The following is a 19,128-nucleotide window of genomic DNA, read 5'->3' as shown; positions in this document are numbered from 1 at the left end:
AGATAATTTTAGAGAATGAGCTAAAAAAAGGTAGTGAGATCTAAGGCTCAAGTGGACCACACCATAGGAAGCAGTGAGGATTGAACGACTACAGTTGAAAATGTCTTGGGGGCCACATAATTTTTGGATCAAGCTAATATTTATGTTTTCTCTTCATCCAAGTCTGTCAGACCTTATGAACAGTTTGGATGGCAAATAAACATCACGGCGGGCATCATCGTCACCACGACTTCCATGGGCATGGACTACTTGAGCCATAGATCTGCCTCCTTTTTGGGCTCATGCCCTAAAATAAGCTATCAAAATGGATGGATGGTGTGGATAAAACACATACGTCATGGTGGGCCCTACAAAGCCCCCGACAAGGCCGTCCAGATCCGGCTACCCAATCTGCGATGCGGATTAGCTACTAACAGGTTGAGTAGCGAGACTCGCATTGAAGTGACGTCACCAAGTTCGGTGGGCCCCACCATGATGTATGTGTTGTATCCACATCGTTCATCCATTTGGAGAGATCATTTTAGGGCACAAGACAAAGAATGAGGCAGATCCAGAGCAGTAGTGGACCCCACCACAGAAAACAGTGGGGAAAGTGACGCCCATCGTTGAAACTTCCTAAGGTCTACCATGATGTTTATTCGAGATCCAACCTTTTCATAAGTTGACATAAACATGAAATAAGGGAAAAAACAAATATCAGCTTGATCGAAAACTTTTGTAGCCCTTGGGAGTCTTTAATGGTGAGCGTCACTCTCCCCACTGTTTTCTGTGGTGGGGTCCTCCGGAGCTTTGGATCTGAATCATTCTTTTTATCATGCCTTAAAATAATCTCTCCAAATGAATGGACGGTGTGGATACAACACATACATCATGGTGGGCCCACATAACTTGGTGACATCACTTCAGTAGTGAGTCTCGCTACTCAAACCTGTTAGTAGCTAATTTGCGTCGTAAAAAGGCATCCAAAGCCTTTTTTTTGAAACCAGAGAGGGTTTCGGGCAGGACCGGAACCCAAAAACCCGAAAATCTCTCTTTCTCTCAAATACACTCCCAATCTTCGGACTTTTCAGATTATTTGCCGAAATCTAAGGGAATTGAAGATTTTTTCGCACTTACCTACGAACGGCGCACTGCTTCGATCGATTGGCCCACCAAATGCAACTTCCGATTAGGCAATCTCTTCTATAGGTACCGAAATACACTCTCTTGAAAGTTTTTCCCTTTTTAAATTTTTATTTATTTATTTATATTTTTTCATATTATGGGGCTGTCCTGATTTTTTTTTTTTTCTGATTTTTCCGACATTCCCAGCCCTTTAATTGCGAAGAAAATGTTAAAATCCCTGATAAAAAAATGATAGAAGTGATAATATCTGTCGATATCGCACGATATTTTGCAATATCTCATGATATTTTGCAATATATCGCACGATACACAAGCTTCTTTGATTTTCTTTGTATTTCAAGGGCCTTCTGAGGGGTTTCGTATTGCTTGCCATCGATACCGATAATATCAGCCGATAGTATCGATATTACGAACACTGGGTTCCGCACTACTCGTTTGCACTATATTATATTGCAAATGATTGCAAATGATTGTACTTGGTAATTTTCGTACATATGGACAAATGAGATAGGAGAGGTGTTGGATTTAATGGATGGTGTTGATAGAGCCTGTAGCTTTCAAAAGTAGACTTAGAGAGGGAAGAGCGAGTAGGACTAGCTTACACCCCTTGTAAAAGTGATACCTCGCACAACCATAGGTCTTGCACGCATAAACTCCTTGGGTCTCTCTCTTGCTCTCAATCTCTCTCTTGGCACATAAACTAAGGATTTGGAGTTTTTTCCGTATAAATTAGGAATTTTGATTGTATTTATGCTTTTGAATTAAAAAATCTCTAATTAGGGATTTTGAAATATGAAATGAACTATTGGGGATGATGTGGATGATTTTGAAATCCCTATTCTATATTTAGGGATTTTGAATCTAGAAATCCCTAATTGGGGAGGATTTTGTATTTAAGCGGAGTTTGTCTTCGCGACAATGTTTTTATCTATTGAGTAGAAGTGACATAAGGTAAGCCGATCTATGTACAGAATTGTGGGCCTTAGTGTGGACGTAACATAGACCAACTTTACATTAATCTTCTTACCTTTACCTCACGATTTGTGGCATTCAAATGAACACTATTCATAAGAATGACAATAATATAAGAGGAAGAATGCGAATAGTATCTTGACGCACCTATTTTATATAATTGGTCCATCCTTGTTATAAATGAGATTGTAATGATTAGCAAATGAAGGCCGATATTTTATTTTTATTTTTTAAAGAAATTTTAGCTAGGCTATGGATGTTGAAAAGTTTTGTGGTCTTTGATGATATTGGGATAATAGTATTGGATTGCTGCTAGCTATCTTGTTCTTTATTATGGTAAAAGTAATGTGAGGATATCTTCGAATGGATTAGTTTCAAATGTGCTCTTGCCTATTTGGTGAAAGGAAGTTCAAATTGCAGAATGTCTATATTTCAACTATTCCTTTTATAGTTCTAAACATTTTTTCGTCTTCTTTGATTTTCTTCTATGGAGAAAAAGTAATTGAGTATTCACTTCTTGGATATATTAAATATCATGGAAATAAATTTTTTAGTTGGTAATTGAATGTGCTAAATCATTTTTCCTCTATTAGATGATCTTTGGTCTTCTGTTTCCAATTTACTCCTGTTGTTCTATAGAATCTGAGATTGAACTCTTACTTAGGACTATGAGCTAAGTTTCCTTCCTCTTTGCATTTCCATTGTACATTAAATGAGAATGTTTTATTGTTGTATTTGTTGCAGCAAGTTAGGATAAAAGTCAATCACATGAATGCAGAAGTAGAAGCACATGAGAATATATAAGAAATAGATGGTTCTTCCATTCGAAAATGGATTTCAGAAGTAGAAGACCTAAAAGCAATTGTTGGAAATTTTCTTTTTCTTCATATGGTGGTGATTTTGACTTTTACAATATATATTAAGGAAAATAGAGTTTGGTATTCTTAATGGTTTGAATAAATACAATAATGAGCATGAAGAAATTTGGAAGATGCACATATATTCGAAGGAGGGATTGACATATAATAAAGATAAAACAAGGTAAAGTAAAGAAGCAAAAGTATGTTACACGAGGGGGTTGTAAGGCGTTTATGATGATTAAGCAAGGTTGGTGGACAATTACAGTGTAAATGTTTGTTGAGGAGCATAGTCATAAGTTGGCAACTCCTCGAAAGAAACACCTTAAGTTACATTGTTGGACGTTAAAGGCATAAAAAAGTTTTAAGAGATACATTCTCAATAAAGCAAACATAGTCACTTCAGAGATAATGTGACCGTTTTTAAAAGCGAATCAGGTGGTTTTTAAAATAATAGATGCATGGTGTAAGGTGTGAGAAATTACTAGAGATAAAAAAGAAACTAAGGGCCATGATGCTTTATTGTTTAATGAATATTTTACAGAAATGGAGTTGAACTCATCCTTTTGTGTATGAAGTGAAGGTTGATGAGAAGAGTAGATTAATACATTATTTTGGGACAGATCCGATTGCAGGCGAGGCTTAACATCCATTGATATTGCAAAATATCGACAACACATGATGTTTCGCTAAGAAATCATCGACAATTGGAAAAAAATGAAAGATTGTGGTCTCGATATCGCACATGTTCCGATAACGATAATATTGAGATATTATCAATATTATCAACAACAAATTGAACATTGCATACAACCATGTGCCCATAAAAAAATTGAAATGATTTTTTTTTTTTAATAAATAAATTTATGGTGATATCGATACGTTGGCGATATTATTGAAATATCGTTGATAGACTTGTGATACAAGCGTCACCTAGAATTTACACATTTGAAAATATTAGCAATACGTTGGCAACATCGATACATTGGCAATACAAGTATTAAAGTCCCTTGATATACATGGATATGCCATCCCCTAATGGCTTGAACTTTTAGAGAAAGTAGTGATTTAACATGGTATCAGAGCAGATGGTCAAGTGTTCGAATTCCAAGAGTGACAAATATGCCTCCCTAGTATATTCTCCCACGGGGGCCGTTTATGGTGTGAGTGTTGTGAGTGTCCCTCCACCCTTGCTTAGTATGTTCCCGTCTGGAGTTCTACCCTGCACGTGCAGGGGAGTATTAAAGTCCCCTGATATACATTGATATTGTTCGTATTATCCCTGATATTATTAAAATATCCTCGGTATTATCTCTATCTCTAGCTTAGTGATTCCAATAACATTGGTAGCGATACCAGTAACACTAGTAATATAAAAAATTCCAGGTATTGACGACGTATTGCTAAGTATCGCCAATGTATTGATATTGCCAATGTGTCACCAATATTTTTGACTATGCAAATTCCAGGTATCGCTTGTATTGCCATTGTATCGATATCTCCATTATATCGCCAATATATTTTACTGTGTAAATTCTAGGTGTCGCTTGTATCGCCAGTGTATCAGTGATATTTCAATAATATCGCCAATGTATCGATGTCACCAAAAATCTGTTTATTAAAAAATTCCATTTCATTTTTTCTTTTCTTTTTTATGGGCGTTGGGCGATATCAAGAGCACATTCTTTCGTTTCCTTTTCAATTGTCGACGATTCTTAACAAAATATCGCGTGTTGTCGATATTTTGAAATACTGATGGATGTTTGGATGGAAGGTAGGATGGTTGGATGGATAAATGGGATGGTTGGACTAATTTCTTACAACAACACATGCTTTTAGCCCCCCATTAAATGGAAACTTATTATATATGCATTCCTTTTGCAAATGTTTTATTACTAAATATGCAAATATGTGTATTTTAGCATTTCATGAAGTTTCACTGAAAATTTCCACCGTTTTCCCATGTTTCCCCGCATTTCTTGTTATTGACGATATTATCGACAATATCGATATTGTTTCCGTATCCTCGACCAGTGAAACTTGTAGCGATACCAGCCAGTTCAAGAAGAGTGAAACAAAGTGTTTCCTTTTTTATTAAGTTCTCACTCACGGAACACTTTATATGGCCGATGGCTTGCTTTAGTGGCTTTAGCGGTTGGCCTTAGTAGGATTGTGTTAGTGGCGTTCCCCCGCCGGGGGTTAGGAGGGTGTGCGTACTACTAGTCGGATACTTCGAACACTGGATGGAAGGTTGGATGGTTAGACTGATTTCTTACGACGACACATGCTTTTAGGTCCTCATAAAATGGAAACTTATTATGCATGCATTCTTTTTGTAGTTTTTTTAATTCTTAAATATGCAAATGTGTATTTTAGCATCTCTTGAAGTTCCACTAAAAATTCCATTGTTTTTCCTATGTTTCCTTGCATTTCTGGTTGTCAGCGATATTATCGGCGATATCGATATTGTTTCCGTATCCCTGGCCAATGAAACTTGTAGCAATACCGATATTTCGAACACTTCATACAACATCCTCTAACGGCTTGTGCTTTCAGAGAAAGTGGTGATTTGACAACAACACTTGGAATTTACACAATTGAAAATATTTGCGATTAGATTGGCGATATCAATATGTTGGCGATACTTGGTGATACATTATTGATACTTGGAATATTTTTTATACTGCCAGTGTTATTGGTATCGTCGAGCTAGAGATAAATATAATATCAGAGATATTTTGATAGTATTGGGGATAATTCGAACAGTGATTATCACTTTGGTGAAGTTTTGTCTTTGATGCCACATAGGACACATTGCTTTGAGTTGTTCTTTACACCGTTCAAAGGGTTAATCACCATGAGGAGTCGATCACATTGGGTTGTGAGAAGGTGTCATCGACAGCACAAATCGCTATGAATGTGATCGATTGCCCATGGTGATTAACACATTCAACGATGTGAAGGTCAACTCATAGTGGTGAACGATGTGCAAATCAACTCATAGCGGTCTGTGTTGTATGTGTTGTCATATACAAAACATCCCAAAGTGATCATACGCCCGCATGTTATCGGATCAGCACAAAAACAATAATATACTTTTCTTATCAACCTTCATCTCATACACAAAGGATAAGTTCAACTCCATTTCTCTAAAACACTTATACAACAGTGGAGCATCATAGCTCGTAGTCTCTCTCTCTCTCTCTCTCTCTCTCTCTCTCTCTCTCTCTCTCTCTCTCCGTTTTTTAATCTCTCTTGTAGTTTCTCACATCTTGCACCATGCATCCAATATTTCCAAAATCACTTGATTCAATTTTGAAAATGGTCATTGTCTGCAAAGTGGCTGTTTGATTCATTGCGAATGTATTTCTCAAACTTTTCTATGCCTTGGCGATGTGACCTAAGAAAGTGTTTCTTCTGAGGAGTCGCCAACTCATGACCGTGCCGCTCAACAAACATTTACACTCCGTAATGTGGTCCACCATTCTCTTTCTTAATTATCATGAGTGCCTTACAACCCTCTCATGTAACATCCTCTCACCTCTTTCCTTTGCTTCATCTCTAATTTATCATCTATTAACCCCTCCTTCGATAATACATATATTTTTCAATTTTTTTTTTTGTGTTCCTTGCATTTAGTTACACCAGTACGAATACTGAACACTGTTTTTCTTGCATATTGCTTGTAGAAGTCAAAAGCATCACCAATTGAAGAGAAAATAGTCTTCTTAACGATTAGTTTAACTCATTTTCTACCTTTGGAATCCAATTTCTAACAAAAGAACTGCATATTTCTTGTACATTCTCATACGTTTCTACTTCTACATTCATATGATTGTCTTTTGTCATAATATATTGCAACAAATACAAAAATGAAACGTTCTCATTTATTATACAATGGGAATATAAAAGAAATTAAGAAAGAAACATAGTTCATAGCCCGTGATCATTGTTTCGAATATCGACGATATCGGCCGATATACCCCACGATATATCTCATATCCCACCTGTGCGATACGAAATGCATTGGTAGCACCGATATATCCCACCTATTTGATCCAGTGAGCATTTTCAATTTTCGATCCATTTTTTACTATAATCACATTAAATCAGTGTCAAATGGTTACAAATCTATAATTCTTCATGTTTTCAATAAATAAAAATCATGGATTTGGAACTTCAATTTCGAGATTTGAGGGAGATGAGGCAAGTTGTAGAAAATTGGGAAAAACCAAAATTTCTCTATTTCTCACAAATTAGTTGCAAATCTTTGTATCTAAACACAAAATCAAATATGTATGTAACCTGATCTAGTGATTTTTCTTTTGCTTTCAAATGTATTGTTTGTGTTTTCATGCATATCTTTTTACATTTATAAATTATATGAATATACTTTAAATATACTTGCATCAGTTCAGTTGGACAGTGCATGTTTTAGGACCCCATACAAAGGAAACCTCTATTATGTGCACTTTTTTTTGTGTAACGTTTTGATTTCTAAGTGTGTATTGATGTCTTTTTCAATAATCCTTGAAATTTCAATGAAAAATTCGACCAATTTCTCGATGTTCCCATTTTTGCCAACAACAGTGATACATTACGCTATACAACCGATATATCCCATGCGATAACCAATATGTATCCGTATCCTAAAGGAGTGATACATTACGCGATAACGATATTTAAAACATTGGCTGTGATGAACAATTCAATAACAACAATCCAGCGTCAAATATTACACAACAATGGGAAACAAATTAGAAAAAAACCTCCACAGGTCATCTAATGGAAGAAACAACATGATTTTACATATTCGATTAGAAAAGAATACTATTTTCCATGATATTTAATACACTCAACAAATGAAGGTCAATTATCTTTGTTTCCATACAAGGAAATTTTTAAGGAAGAAAAAAAGGAACGGTCTAGAACTACTAAGGGAACAGTTGAAATATAAACATTGCTAAATATGAACTTCCTTTTACCAATTATAGAAGCAAGAGCACATTTGAAACTATTCGAAGATATCTTTATGCCATTTATGCTATAATAGAGAACAAGATGAGTACTATTGATGCAATACCACTACCCAAATAACACGAAGGATCACATTAATATGTAGTAATCATAATGCAAATGAAATATCTTTGACAAATAATATCTTTCTTTATTTACTAACTACCGCAATTTCTATTATAATGAGGATGGACCCACTTATACAAAATGGGTGCATAGGGATACTGTTCAAATTCCTGTAATTATTTTATTCATGTTCTCATGCATCACGTCCATTTGATGGCCACAAATTGTATGGCTAAGGTAAGTGGATCATTGTATTTTTGTTGGTCTATGCTACATCCACACTAGGACCTATTGTTTTGTACACTAATTAGCTTATGCCACTTCTGTTACAGACTTACAGTAGAGAAAAATATGGCCATCAAGGATGGAACCACTTGAATACAAAATCATCCCCAATCAGGGATTTCTTAACTCAAAATCTCCAATTAGGGATTTCTGAATTCAAAATCCCAACATAGGGTAAGGGATTTCGAAATCATTGACAATTAATGAGTTCAACATTCAATATCATCCCAATTAGGGATTTCTAAATACATAATCATCCCAATATTACATTTTAGAATTCAAAATCCCCAACTAGGATTTCTGATTTCAAAAACCACACATCCCCAAAATCTCTAGTTTATATGAAAGAAATCCTCAAATCCTTAATTTATATGCCAATAAAAAATCTCCAATTACCTGCTCAAGCAGGTGGGGAGTCGGGGAGTTTTTGCATGCAAGGCCTACAGATTTGTGAGATTTCATTTTTAAAGGGAGTGTGACTGAGCCTTGTGCTTCTCTCTCTAAGTCCGCTTTTGAAAGTCGCAATCTCTATCAACGCCATCCGTTAAATCCAATGCCTCTCCTGTGAGCTCGTATGATGTTTGTTTGTGGTCTTGCTTGCGGTTGGACATTTTACTATATCAAGGAAAAAAACAAAATGAAAGAATAAAAGAGATTTCTTCCTAAAGTTTTTGGAAGCTTGCCGGTTGGATTCTAGAAATAGTGACATGGTCTTGGTTTCATTGGTGATGGAATGTATGTAGGTTCCGGAAGTGGATGAGATCTTTACTAAGAGAATGCGGTGGCCCTTTTTCTGACGTTTTCAGGACAAAGCATCCCCATCGGTATTGGCTTCGATCTTCATGTCTAAGCTAAGATTTGATTGTTCTTTTTTGTTTCATCATAGCTTTCCTGTTTAAGTTGGACCATGTAGTTGACTATTATATTCTTCAAAAGCCGCTTTCTCATTGCATAATAATATTTCATTTAATTCTCCTATTTGCTGCAACAGGTGGAAACTTCTTGAGTTCACCTTTCTTTATGATTTGGTTTCTTTTTGCTTAGTAATAGCATCCTTCTTATAACTGAAAACAAAGATTGCAGTGACCACATACATGCTCCAGCTGGGACATGCATTTCTAGCCCTTCTGCTCAGTATCTGATTGCTCATTTCTAGCCCTTCTGCTCAGTATCTGATTGCTCATTGTTTGTGTTGGATGACATTGGCTGATTCCTTGCCTTGTTTCTGCGCTCTATATTGTATGGCTTATATTTATGTTTCTACACTATTAGTTGAAAATGTAATGCTCAGAGGCTGCAAAAATAATATCTGCTGGATATTTCAGTTTTGCCTCTAGGCTCATGATTAATAGTGAGTAGTGTGATCAACTGGAAACACATTATATTGGACCAAGCACTAAGCACCCTTAACACTTGTGACATATAGATGTATCTTTATTGTTTGTCCTTACCATAATTTGGAGGGATACGACAATAACATTCAATTTGAAGCTTGTCCACAGTGGACAGATGGTGTCCTTGCTGAGATCTGAAATGAAGGAAACTTGATGATAATAGACACATCTAGATTGGAGCAACATCTATAGGATCAAGAGCCACAAGGTTGAAGCTATGGATGAAGATGGCTGGAAAGAGGTTGGAAAAAGGAACAAAAAATAAATAAATCTGGATTTTGATAAATTGGAGTAACTATTTGTTACCTTCATCAACTACCACACAAACGCCTAGTTATTGGTTTCTTTAGTGAGTTCGGCAAGTTGAAGGACGTCTTCTTGTCTTGTGAATTGTGATGAGCTTCTAAAAACTAGGAGGCGTTGTCTTTGTTAGGTACCGGGTTAGGAGGAAGCTAAAGAAGCAAAGAAAGGATTCATGATAAAAATGTAAGATGGTAAGGATTCATGATAAAAGTCGTGAAAGTTTCACTCTGGCTGCTAACTTGATGCAACCCTCCTCCACCTGGCCTTAGGATTGACAATGAGAGCATGAAACTCCTGCAGGCCACAAGCATTATTTAAGAAGCAATGAAAAGGAATGCATGGCAATTTGGTGGATGGAAGTGCATTCAGTGTCTCCATGTCTAAATGCGGATTGAACAACAAAGGAATGTTTGAAAACCATATCAAGTAATCTTGCATTTGATTGAAGGAAGAGAGATTGAAGCCATCTCTTTTGCAAATGGCAGTTCAAAGCCTAGCTTTGGAGGAAACTTGGAAACAAAGATCATCTAAAAGGGTTGGTGGGGTGCTAGTTCAAGTGATAAAGAGGACCACGGTATAAGCAGAGTGGAAGAATAAATTGAGGGTTCATGTTGATGATGGTAGTGCAAAGAACTGAAATCCTTGCTCAAGAACACCTTGATATGCATTGTGCATTTCAGGATAGAAGATACCTAAATAAAGGTTTCAAGACAATGGATGGGCCTACATGGTAAATACAGGAGGGGAAGGATAATCATCATCTTCGTATGGTTCCAAGGAGATGAGACTTAATGGAATTAATGGAAAAACTGTCAGAGTTAATAGAGGACTTGTTGGAATTTCAACTGGTCACAGAGTTTCGGGAAGTTCTAGAGAGAGGTTGGACCTTGGGGGCATGATGCGGCACATCCAGGTACCCCGGTTTCATCGCCCATTTATTCTATCTTTACTGATGTGACCTGTGTGAAGAGGACCGACGACGAGTTAGGATGGCTTGATCTCTACCTCACCTAGTGCCTATGCCCTTCACCACATGGGATTGCAATATTGGACAAATTACTTCATATCATCTTTCAACAAAGGGGTGCAAGGCCCACTGCTTGGTGGGTGGTAAGGCCCACTTTTTTGTTTTACCCATGTGATGGGTCCAAGTGGGCCATCTCTCATCTACAGTTAGATCTACGGTCAAATTTGAAGGCAAATTGTGCATGAAGGCTGTTGATGGTACAAAAAAAAAAAAAAAAGAAGAAGACATATAAGTGTGAAAGCCAGAAAGCAGGTAATGATCTAGTTGATTATGGTTGTGGATACATAGATCCTTCTACTTATCCGACGTTCAATTCAGTTGAAAGTTTTTTCTAGCGTGTGTTCAAAGTTCTTCCCTTTGTCAGGATGGATACCAAGAAAGAATAAAAGAATAACATTATGTCTCCATCTGAGTCGATGTCTCTTCAAATCACATCGACTTAATTGAATGGAACAAACTAACTATAGTGGGCTACACTTGTAGGTGTTTTTCTGATAGGAAAAGGAAAGATAGACTTTGCCCAAACTTGATGAAACTGTGACAAACTATGATGATTGGGTAGCAAAAGATGCCCAAATTAGAGTATTGTTGTAGAACAGTATGGAGCTACATATCAATGCGAATGTCATCTTCTTCAAGATTGCCAAAGAAGTTTGGGATAACTTAAAGGAGATGTATTCGGGTGAGAAAAACCTTGCTTGTATCTTTGAGCTTCCATAGAACATATTTTCATTCTAGCAAGGGGATAAGAGTGTGGGAGAGTACTATTCTGCCTTGGAGGGCATGTGCGTAGAATTGAATGTGTATCAGCCGATGTCAATAGACATTGAGACCGTGCAAAGGTAGAGGGAGGACTTCCGTGTTGCCAAATTCCTCTTTGGTCTTTGACCTAAGTTTGAACCCGTGGGAACTAATTTTTTTAATAGGAAATGAGATCCCATCAATCGTACAAGCTTTTGCTAGAGTTCAACATATAACTAGCAATGTTCGAAGTATCGGTATCGTTACAAGTTTCGTTGGCTAGGGATACAGAAACAATATCATTATTGTTGATAATATCGCGGATTCCCAAAAATGTTGGGAAAAATGAGGAAAATAATGGAATTTTTCAGTTAAACTTCAGGAGATGCTATAATACACATATTTGTATATTTAAGAATCAAATAATAGCGAAAAGATGCGTATTTGCATATTTAGGAATAAAATAATAACTTTCCCTTTAATAGGACCCAAAAGCATGTATCGTTGATTCATGGAAACATTGGGAAACATGGGGAAAATGGTGGATCCATCCATCCATCCATGCATGTATGCACACACACACATACACACATCCATCCATCCAACCAACCATCCATCCATGCATGTATGCACACACACATACACACATCCATCCATCCAACCAACCATCCATCCATCCATGCATACATCCATCCATCCATGCATGAATACATATATACACATACAAACATTTATTTCATCATATAAATTGTATTTTGGTGGTCTCGATTCATTGCCGATATTATTGAAATATCATTGATACACTGGTGATAAAAGTTACACATGAAATATATAGTCGAAAACATTGGCAATATAATAGACACTTGGAATTTACACAATCAAAAATATTGGCGATATTGATACATTAGTGAAACTTAACAATATAATGCCGATACCTGGAATTTCTAATACTACCAATGTGGTATCGCTACTGGTTTTATTGGTATCGCCAAGGTGGAGATATGGATAATATCGAGGATATTTCGATTATATTGGGCCTACTAAACTCTTCAATTTCCTCTTCCCTGAGATTCTGTCAAGTAAGCAAATTTCAATTCATTGTTACTCTATCAAACTCATAACAATCAATCACCTTTGCTTCTTTAGCCATAAAGAGGCCACATAAGGATGAAAACAATTTTGCAATGGGATTTCACCAACTTGCAGATCCCTCTCAACATTCACCTTTGAACACTGTAGTCATCTTTTCTTACGGCATGAGTCTATGAGGGACATTTGGTCTCATTTCAATAGCCTCTTTTGGATTGCCTACGTCCTGGTTGGTGGGAGTGGGGATATAAGGCTCTTTCTTTCTAAAAGTGGTGGTTCTTTAGGAAATGCAAGCTTTGTGAGCATTTCCTAAAGCTTTGTCGAGGAGCAAGCATCCATCTTCACTCACTGAGGCGTGGAAGGCTTTTATTCCCTGAGAGTTTGTGGATTGCTATGGCTAATAAGATCCTTAGGGTCGATAACCTCGTGAAGAAGAACAATATGATCATGAGTATGTGCATCACGTGTAGGAAGGCATAAGAGTCTCTAAGTCGTATTTTCTTACACTGAAATTGTGAAGGACACCTGGTGTCAATTTCAACCTCTTTGGGATTGCTTGGGCAGGGGTTCAAAGATACAAGTCTTCCCTCTTATCTTCTTGTGAATTTCTCTTGTATCTTCAAGAGATTGGGATTCTTGCTTAAACTTCATGTGTAAGGAAGGACCTATCGACAAAAATTATATTGCTGAAAGTATCATCTTCTTGAGGTGAAATGGATTCTTCTTATTGAAATACATGTTCCTAAATACCAGTAGCCACTTTAATGCCATTTTTAAAAAAAATATATTAATTGTAATTTATCTTGACTTTTGAATGGAAAAATCACCATATTGTCTACTCAGTCATAGTTTTGAAATTCTTTCGCTACTCATCGGGTATTGATTTAGTTGTTCTGTTGGCATTCTTGATCATACTAATGATAAATTGAGTACTAGATCTGTCGAGCATATCTTTAACGAATATTTTAGGTCCCCAAAAGGTTTGGTGTTATGATCCCTTATCTCGAAGGGAGTTATGTCATCATGCATTACCTCTTGTGGTAGTTAGATAAATGAGCCCATTAATTAATTTATGGGGTACAATGTTATCAAATTGCCTATGTGATTACATACGATCCACCCTGTGGGATCGCTTATGCGATTGCACAAGGATTTTTTTTTTTTTTTTGTTGTTGTTGTGAAAAAATGGAAAAAATACTAGAACTAATCTATTCCTTATCTATTTCATTGTAATTTGTGTAATTTGTAGTTGGTACCTACTATGATACTACCTAAGCTATAATAAGTTAATAACCACCATGCAAAAAATATGTCAACAACTTATTAAATTTTTTATTGAGAAATGAAATCTTAAAGAATGAAGACTACTATATACATTACTTACAAGTTATAAGTTACAACTCAGAAATTACAAATTTACAATAAAAGTAAGCAATTTACAATTACAAGTTACAATTTACAAAATATACAAATTACTATATACATTGATCCCTCTCCCATTGTGGCACATCACCACCATCATCAGAGTCATCATCGTCATCAGAGTCATCTCCTTCTTCAACGCCCATTTCATCTTCTTCTGTTTCTTTATCATCTGTTTGCACAAGTTGTTCATCCATGTCCAATGGTCGAGCATCTTTTTCTTGTAGTTCTTCAATCTCAATCTTATCTTCTTGGCCTTGATTGCTGCTAGACCTCGTGCTACTGCTTGCCTCTCTTCTCCACCATTGAGAACCTTCGTTAGGTGTCAATCCAAAAGTGGTGTCTTTGACTTGGGCCCATGTCAAGGACTTAATTGCAAAGACTAGATCCTCCATCTCCACAAGCCACTCACTATCTGCCTCTAAATCATTTAGGTAGATAGGATCATAGAAACCAGTCTTTTCTTGCTTAGCTTGGAATCATTCACGTAGCTTCTGGTTATATTGGATGAAGACCAGGTCATTGAGCTTCTTTTGTTCAAGATGAATTTTTATTTTTATTTTCCCCCGTGTGAATCTACATAACATTAGGAATTTCCAATTAAAAGTGAAGGGGGTGGGGGGTTCGTGATGAGACTTGAGAGAATAGAATATGAGAACAAAATTAGGTCTTGACTCCAGGGTCTTGAGAGTTGAGGGTTCAATGTGAGAAGAGTCTTGAACTTTAGTGTTGAACTTCTCTAGAGAGTTGAGTCTTCAATTTTTTAATCTTGAAGTCTAGTGTTGAATGTCTTGATAAAAGAAATAAATAAATAACAGTAATAGAAGTTTGTGATACACTATACAATTATAAAATGAATACAATAAAACAAACCAATAGCATATATAATGTTGAGTCTTGATTCTTGACTATTGAAACGTCTTGATTCTCTTGAATCTTTCATGATTAAACAAACCAAGAGAAATATCTTGACTTGAATCTCTTGAGTCTTTGAGTCTTTACTATTGACTATTGAAATGGAAAAAAAAAAAAAAAAAAAGAAGGAAAAAGAATGTTAAAACTTACAAAACTTAGAATGCTAATGAAAGAAAGGAAGTAAAAGAAAAGGTAATTAGGTATAGATTAGAGGATGTGAATAAGACTATGAGAGAAACAAAGTGAAAGAAGAGAGAGAGAATGAGATTGAGAGAAAGAAAGTAAAGGAAGAGGAGAATGAAAGATATAGATGAGAGAGAGAGAGAGAGAGGACATGAAATTTAAATACGTTGTGCGAGATTTCAGGCTTAAGATCACGTTAGTTCAGAAGCAATTATACAAATTCCATATCCCACATGAAAGTCCAAACCATTCAATTAAGGGGAATCTATGTGGGTCTAGGCCTACACATGTTAGGGATGGATTTGTTAAAATTATAAATTTAATGATGCTCAAAGATAAGCAGTAATCATCCACACATGCACAACAATCAGTCCCTAATCCAAGAGATTCACCAATCTCAATTCAAGGGACCCTAGGGTGAAAAAAGGGACAAATAAATTAGGGCTAATGCAAACTAAGGCTAGGGTTTAGGAAATAGGAGTGAAAAGAGAAAAAGTAGAGGAAAACCTGACCCAGAGAAAGCTCCGGCATGCAGATGGTGACCCGGGGCTGAGGCACATGCGCGGGTGGGTTGACTACACGTGTGATGGAAGCTCGTCTCCCCAAAGTGACACCTAGGCCTTGATCGGCCAAAGGAGACCTCCAATCCCTCCAAGTTTGATGACGATCCAACGTAAGGTCGAGGCGTAGTGCTCCACCGAAGTTTCAGCTCTCCTATAGGTCCAGATTATGGAAACTAGCTATAGGGGGATGAATAGCTACAAAAGCTGGAAAATTCAAAGCAATAATGATGATAGAAGATGAGATATATGGATGGGAAAGTGTATGAACAGATGGGGATAGATGTGGCTTCACACTACGTAGTTAACCCTTTGAAAAGGGAGGGCTTCGCACCCACTTTTGAATTCTTCCATAACTCACTAAGAGCAGAAAAATAAAGCAGGAATTTTTATTAAGCTTCAATGAATCAAAATAACTACAAGGGGTGCCTATTTATAAGGAAAACCCTATACCCCAAAAACTCACACCATGTGTGTAACCTATTACTTGGTGATGAAGTAAACTCAAATAAAAATCAAACAAAGAAATCTAAAGCGTTCACGATGTTCTAAATAATAACAATAAGCAAAACTTAAAATATGAAATCAATCCGACAAGTGGGCCACGATCATGAGATCCCATGATGAGCTTTTCTTGGCTATCGGGTCCATTATCTTGAACCAAAACTTCATCTTCTAACTAGGAGGCCCTCCCTGGATGTCGTCATCGATCCATATCGATGGTGGGGCCCTCCTTTTGGCGTACGTGCGTAGGGGGCCCGACGTGGGTGCGTGTGCGCGCGGGATGTCCCCATCAATTCTCCCCGGGTGCGAAAATTTCTCCATCGGCAAAATAAAACTCCTAAACCGCTCCGAGATGTAAGGATCAAGTCTCTGAAGCTCCTCCTCAGCGGCCACATATTGGCTGAAGCTGGACGTGGCTTCCACTTGACCAAGAACTGCTGAAACCCGCCGTCTGACGTTGAAACTATTTGATAGTCCAGGATATCCTCTACTTCTTCTCTAGGTGTGTGAAGGTTGGGTATGGTAGGTAGAAGCTGGAAAGAAAGGTCGGGAAGAGTAGGTGTGGGAAGTAGAGGCTGGGAAAATGGGTCGAGACGGGTAGGTATGGGAGGTAAAGGCTGGGAAAATGAGTTGAGATGGGTAGGAATGAGATGTAGAGGCTGGAAAAATGGGTCGGGAGGGGGCCATGGAACAAGGAAAAGGTCTGAGGAATCAGGATGGTTATGCGAAAGGCTGGACAATGCGTCAATGGCCCCTTGAAATGCAACTAGATTCTCCACATTGAATGTGGAACTAATTCCCATGGAGGGTGGAAGATTTGCTACATACGTATTGAGACCGTTTCGTTTTATAATTTTGAATGGTTCAGCGCTATACATATGTAATTTTCGAACAGCTCCCTGAGGGTACCGCTCTGGCCTGATGCGGATCATGACAGAGTCCCTTACATTGAATTCCTTGAAACATTTATATTGGTCTGCAGAAAGTGAGTAATGTTCATTACTAGTCATAATCTTCTGCCTGATTTCTTGATGCCATAAATGAATGTGATGCGCAAAAGACTTTGCAGGCTCTGACGACCTATGAGACAGTGACATAGGGACAAGATCAATAGGTTTCCCAGGTTTATAACCAGTAACGACTTCATAAGGATTGAGACCTGTGGACGTATTGACAGAACTATTAAACGCAAACTCGGTTATAGGTATTATAGTGTCCCATGTTCTGGTGTGCTCTATATCCCTCCTAAGGGGAGACTCATCCGGTAGATCATCAGGAACGACATCACGAAACTCATTCACTATTGGAATGGTAACTCTACACTAGCCTATGGTGCACTCTCTCTAGCCACGAGGCCGCACATGTTGTACCCCTCAAAATAATGGTCTTGATGTCCCTCATGGGATGGGGGTACGGGTGCACGCCCATGACGGATTCCTTGGCCACCTCCATTCATTGGTCTATCCTCCTGGCCACCTGCCTGAGATTGACCATCTTCCCTAATGGTGGGGTTTGTCTTGAGGGAGGCCTCTATTTGGTCAAGGCGTTGATCTATGCTTTGTTCCAAGCACTTACCCCAAGACTCGATCTGCTGGGATAACTTATTTAACGACTCTAGCAGTTGTTCCATGTTTAGTGTAGGGTGCTAGCCAAAACCATGACCTATACGTATGGGCATACAACTTACTAACTCCACCTAAGGACTTTCTACAACGACTATATGGGACTAAATGATTCTATGAGACTCTATATGAGGGGACTATGCAATGTTACTTCAACAATATAGTTAATAAAATAAGGGACTATGGACTCCTAAAAACTACATGTGATGGACTAGATGCATGACGGACTCAAACAAACTAACCTTAAACAAATAATGTATTCCCCTATAAGAACCCTAAGCTTTGATACCAAATTTGATGCAGGACATGAAATTTAAATATGGTGTGCGAGATATCAGGCTTAAGATCACGTTATTCAGAAACAATTACATAAATTCCATATCCCACATGAAAGTCCAAACTATTCAATTAAGGGGAATCTATGTGGGTCCAAGCCTACACATGTTAGGGCTGGATCTGTTAAAATTATAAATCAAACGATGCTCAAAGATAAGCACTAATCATCCACACATGCATAGCAATCAGTCTCTAATCCAAGGGATTCACCAATCTCAATTCAAGGAACTCTAGGGTGAAAAAAGGGGCAAATAAATTAGGGCTAATGCAAACGAAAACTAGGTTTTAGGAAATAAGAATGAAAAGAGAAAAACCAGAGGAAAACCTGACCCAGAGAAAGCTCATGCGTGCAGATGGTGACACGGGGCTGACGCACGTGCGCGGGTGGGTTGGCCGCACGTGTGATGGAAGCCCGTCTCCCCAAAGTGATACCTAGGCCTTGGTTGGCCAAGAGAGACCTCCAATCCCTCCAAGTTTGATGATGATCCGATGTAAGGTCGAGGTATAGTGTTCCGCCAAAGTTTCAACTCTAATACAGGTTCAGATTCTGGAAATTGGCTATAGGGGGATGAATAACTGCAAAAGCTAGGAAATTCAAAGCAATAATGATGATAGAAGATGAGATATATAGATGAGAGAGGGTAGGGACGGATGGGGATAGATGTGGCTTCACATTACGTAGTTAACCCTTCGAAAAGGGAGGGATTCGCA

General features: G+C 37.7%; 1 protein-coding gene across 8 annotated transcripts in view; it reads left to right on the top strand.

The window, feature by feature from the left end:
• The window catches only part of LOC131237296 (DNA-(apurinic or apyrimidinic site) endonuclease 2), a 97,097-nt gene that overhangs the window by 62,499 nt on the left and 15,470 nt on the right, over positions 1-19,128 (top strand). For 7 of the 8 annotated variants that reach the window (XM_058235000.1, XM_058234995.1, XM_058234997.1 and 4 more), the window contains one exon: positions 9,065-9,145. The exons of the other annotated variant lie outside the window; for it this stretch is intronic. In XM_058235000.1, the coding sequence (XP_058090983.1) occupies positions 9,065-9,145 (81 nt within the window). The remainder of the gene's footprint in view (positions 1-9,064; positions 9,146-19,128) is intronic. 8 annotated transcript variants of the gene reach the window in all.

Source organism: Magnolia sinica, chromosome 2 (genome assembly GCF_029962835.1).
Source record: "Magnolia sinica isolate HGM2019 chromosome 2, MsV1, whole genome shotgun sequence".
In the NCBI taxonomy this organism is placed as follows: domain Eukaryota; kingdom Viridiplantae; phylum Streptophyta; class Magnoliopsida; order Magnoliales; family Magnoliaceae; genus Magnolia; species Magnolia sinica.
Note: the sequence above shows the minus strand (reverse complement) of the source record. Positions and strands in the feature narration are given on the sequence as shown.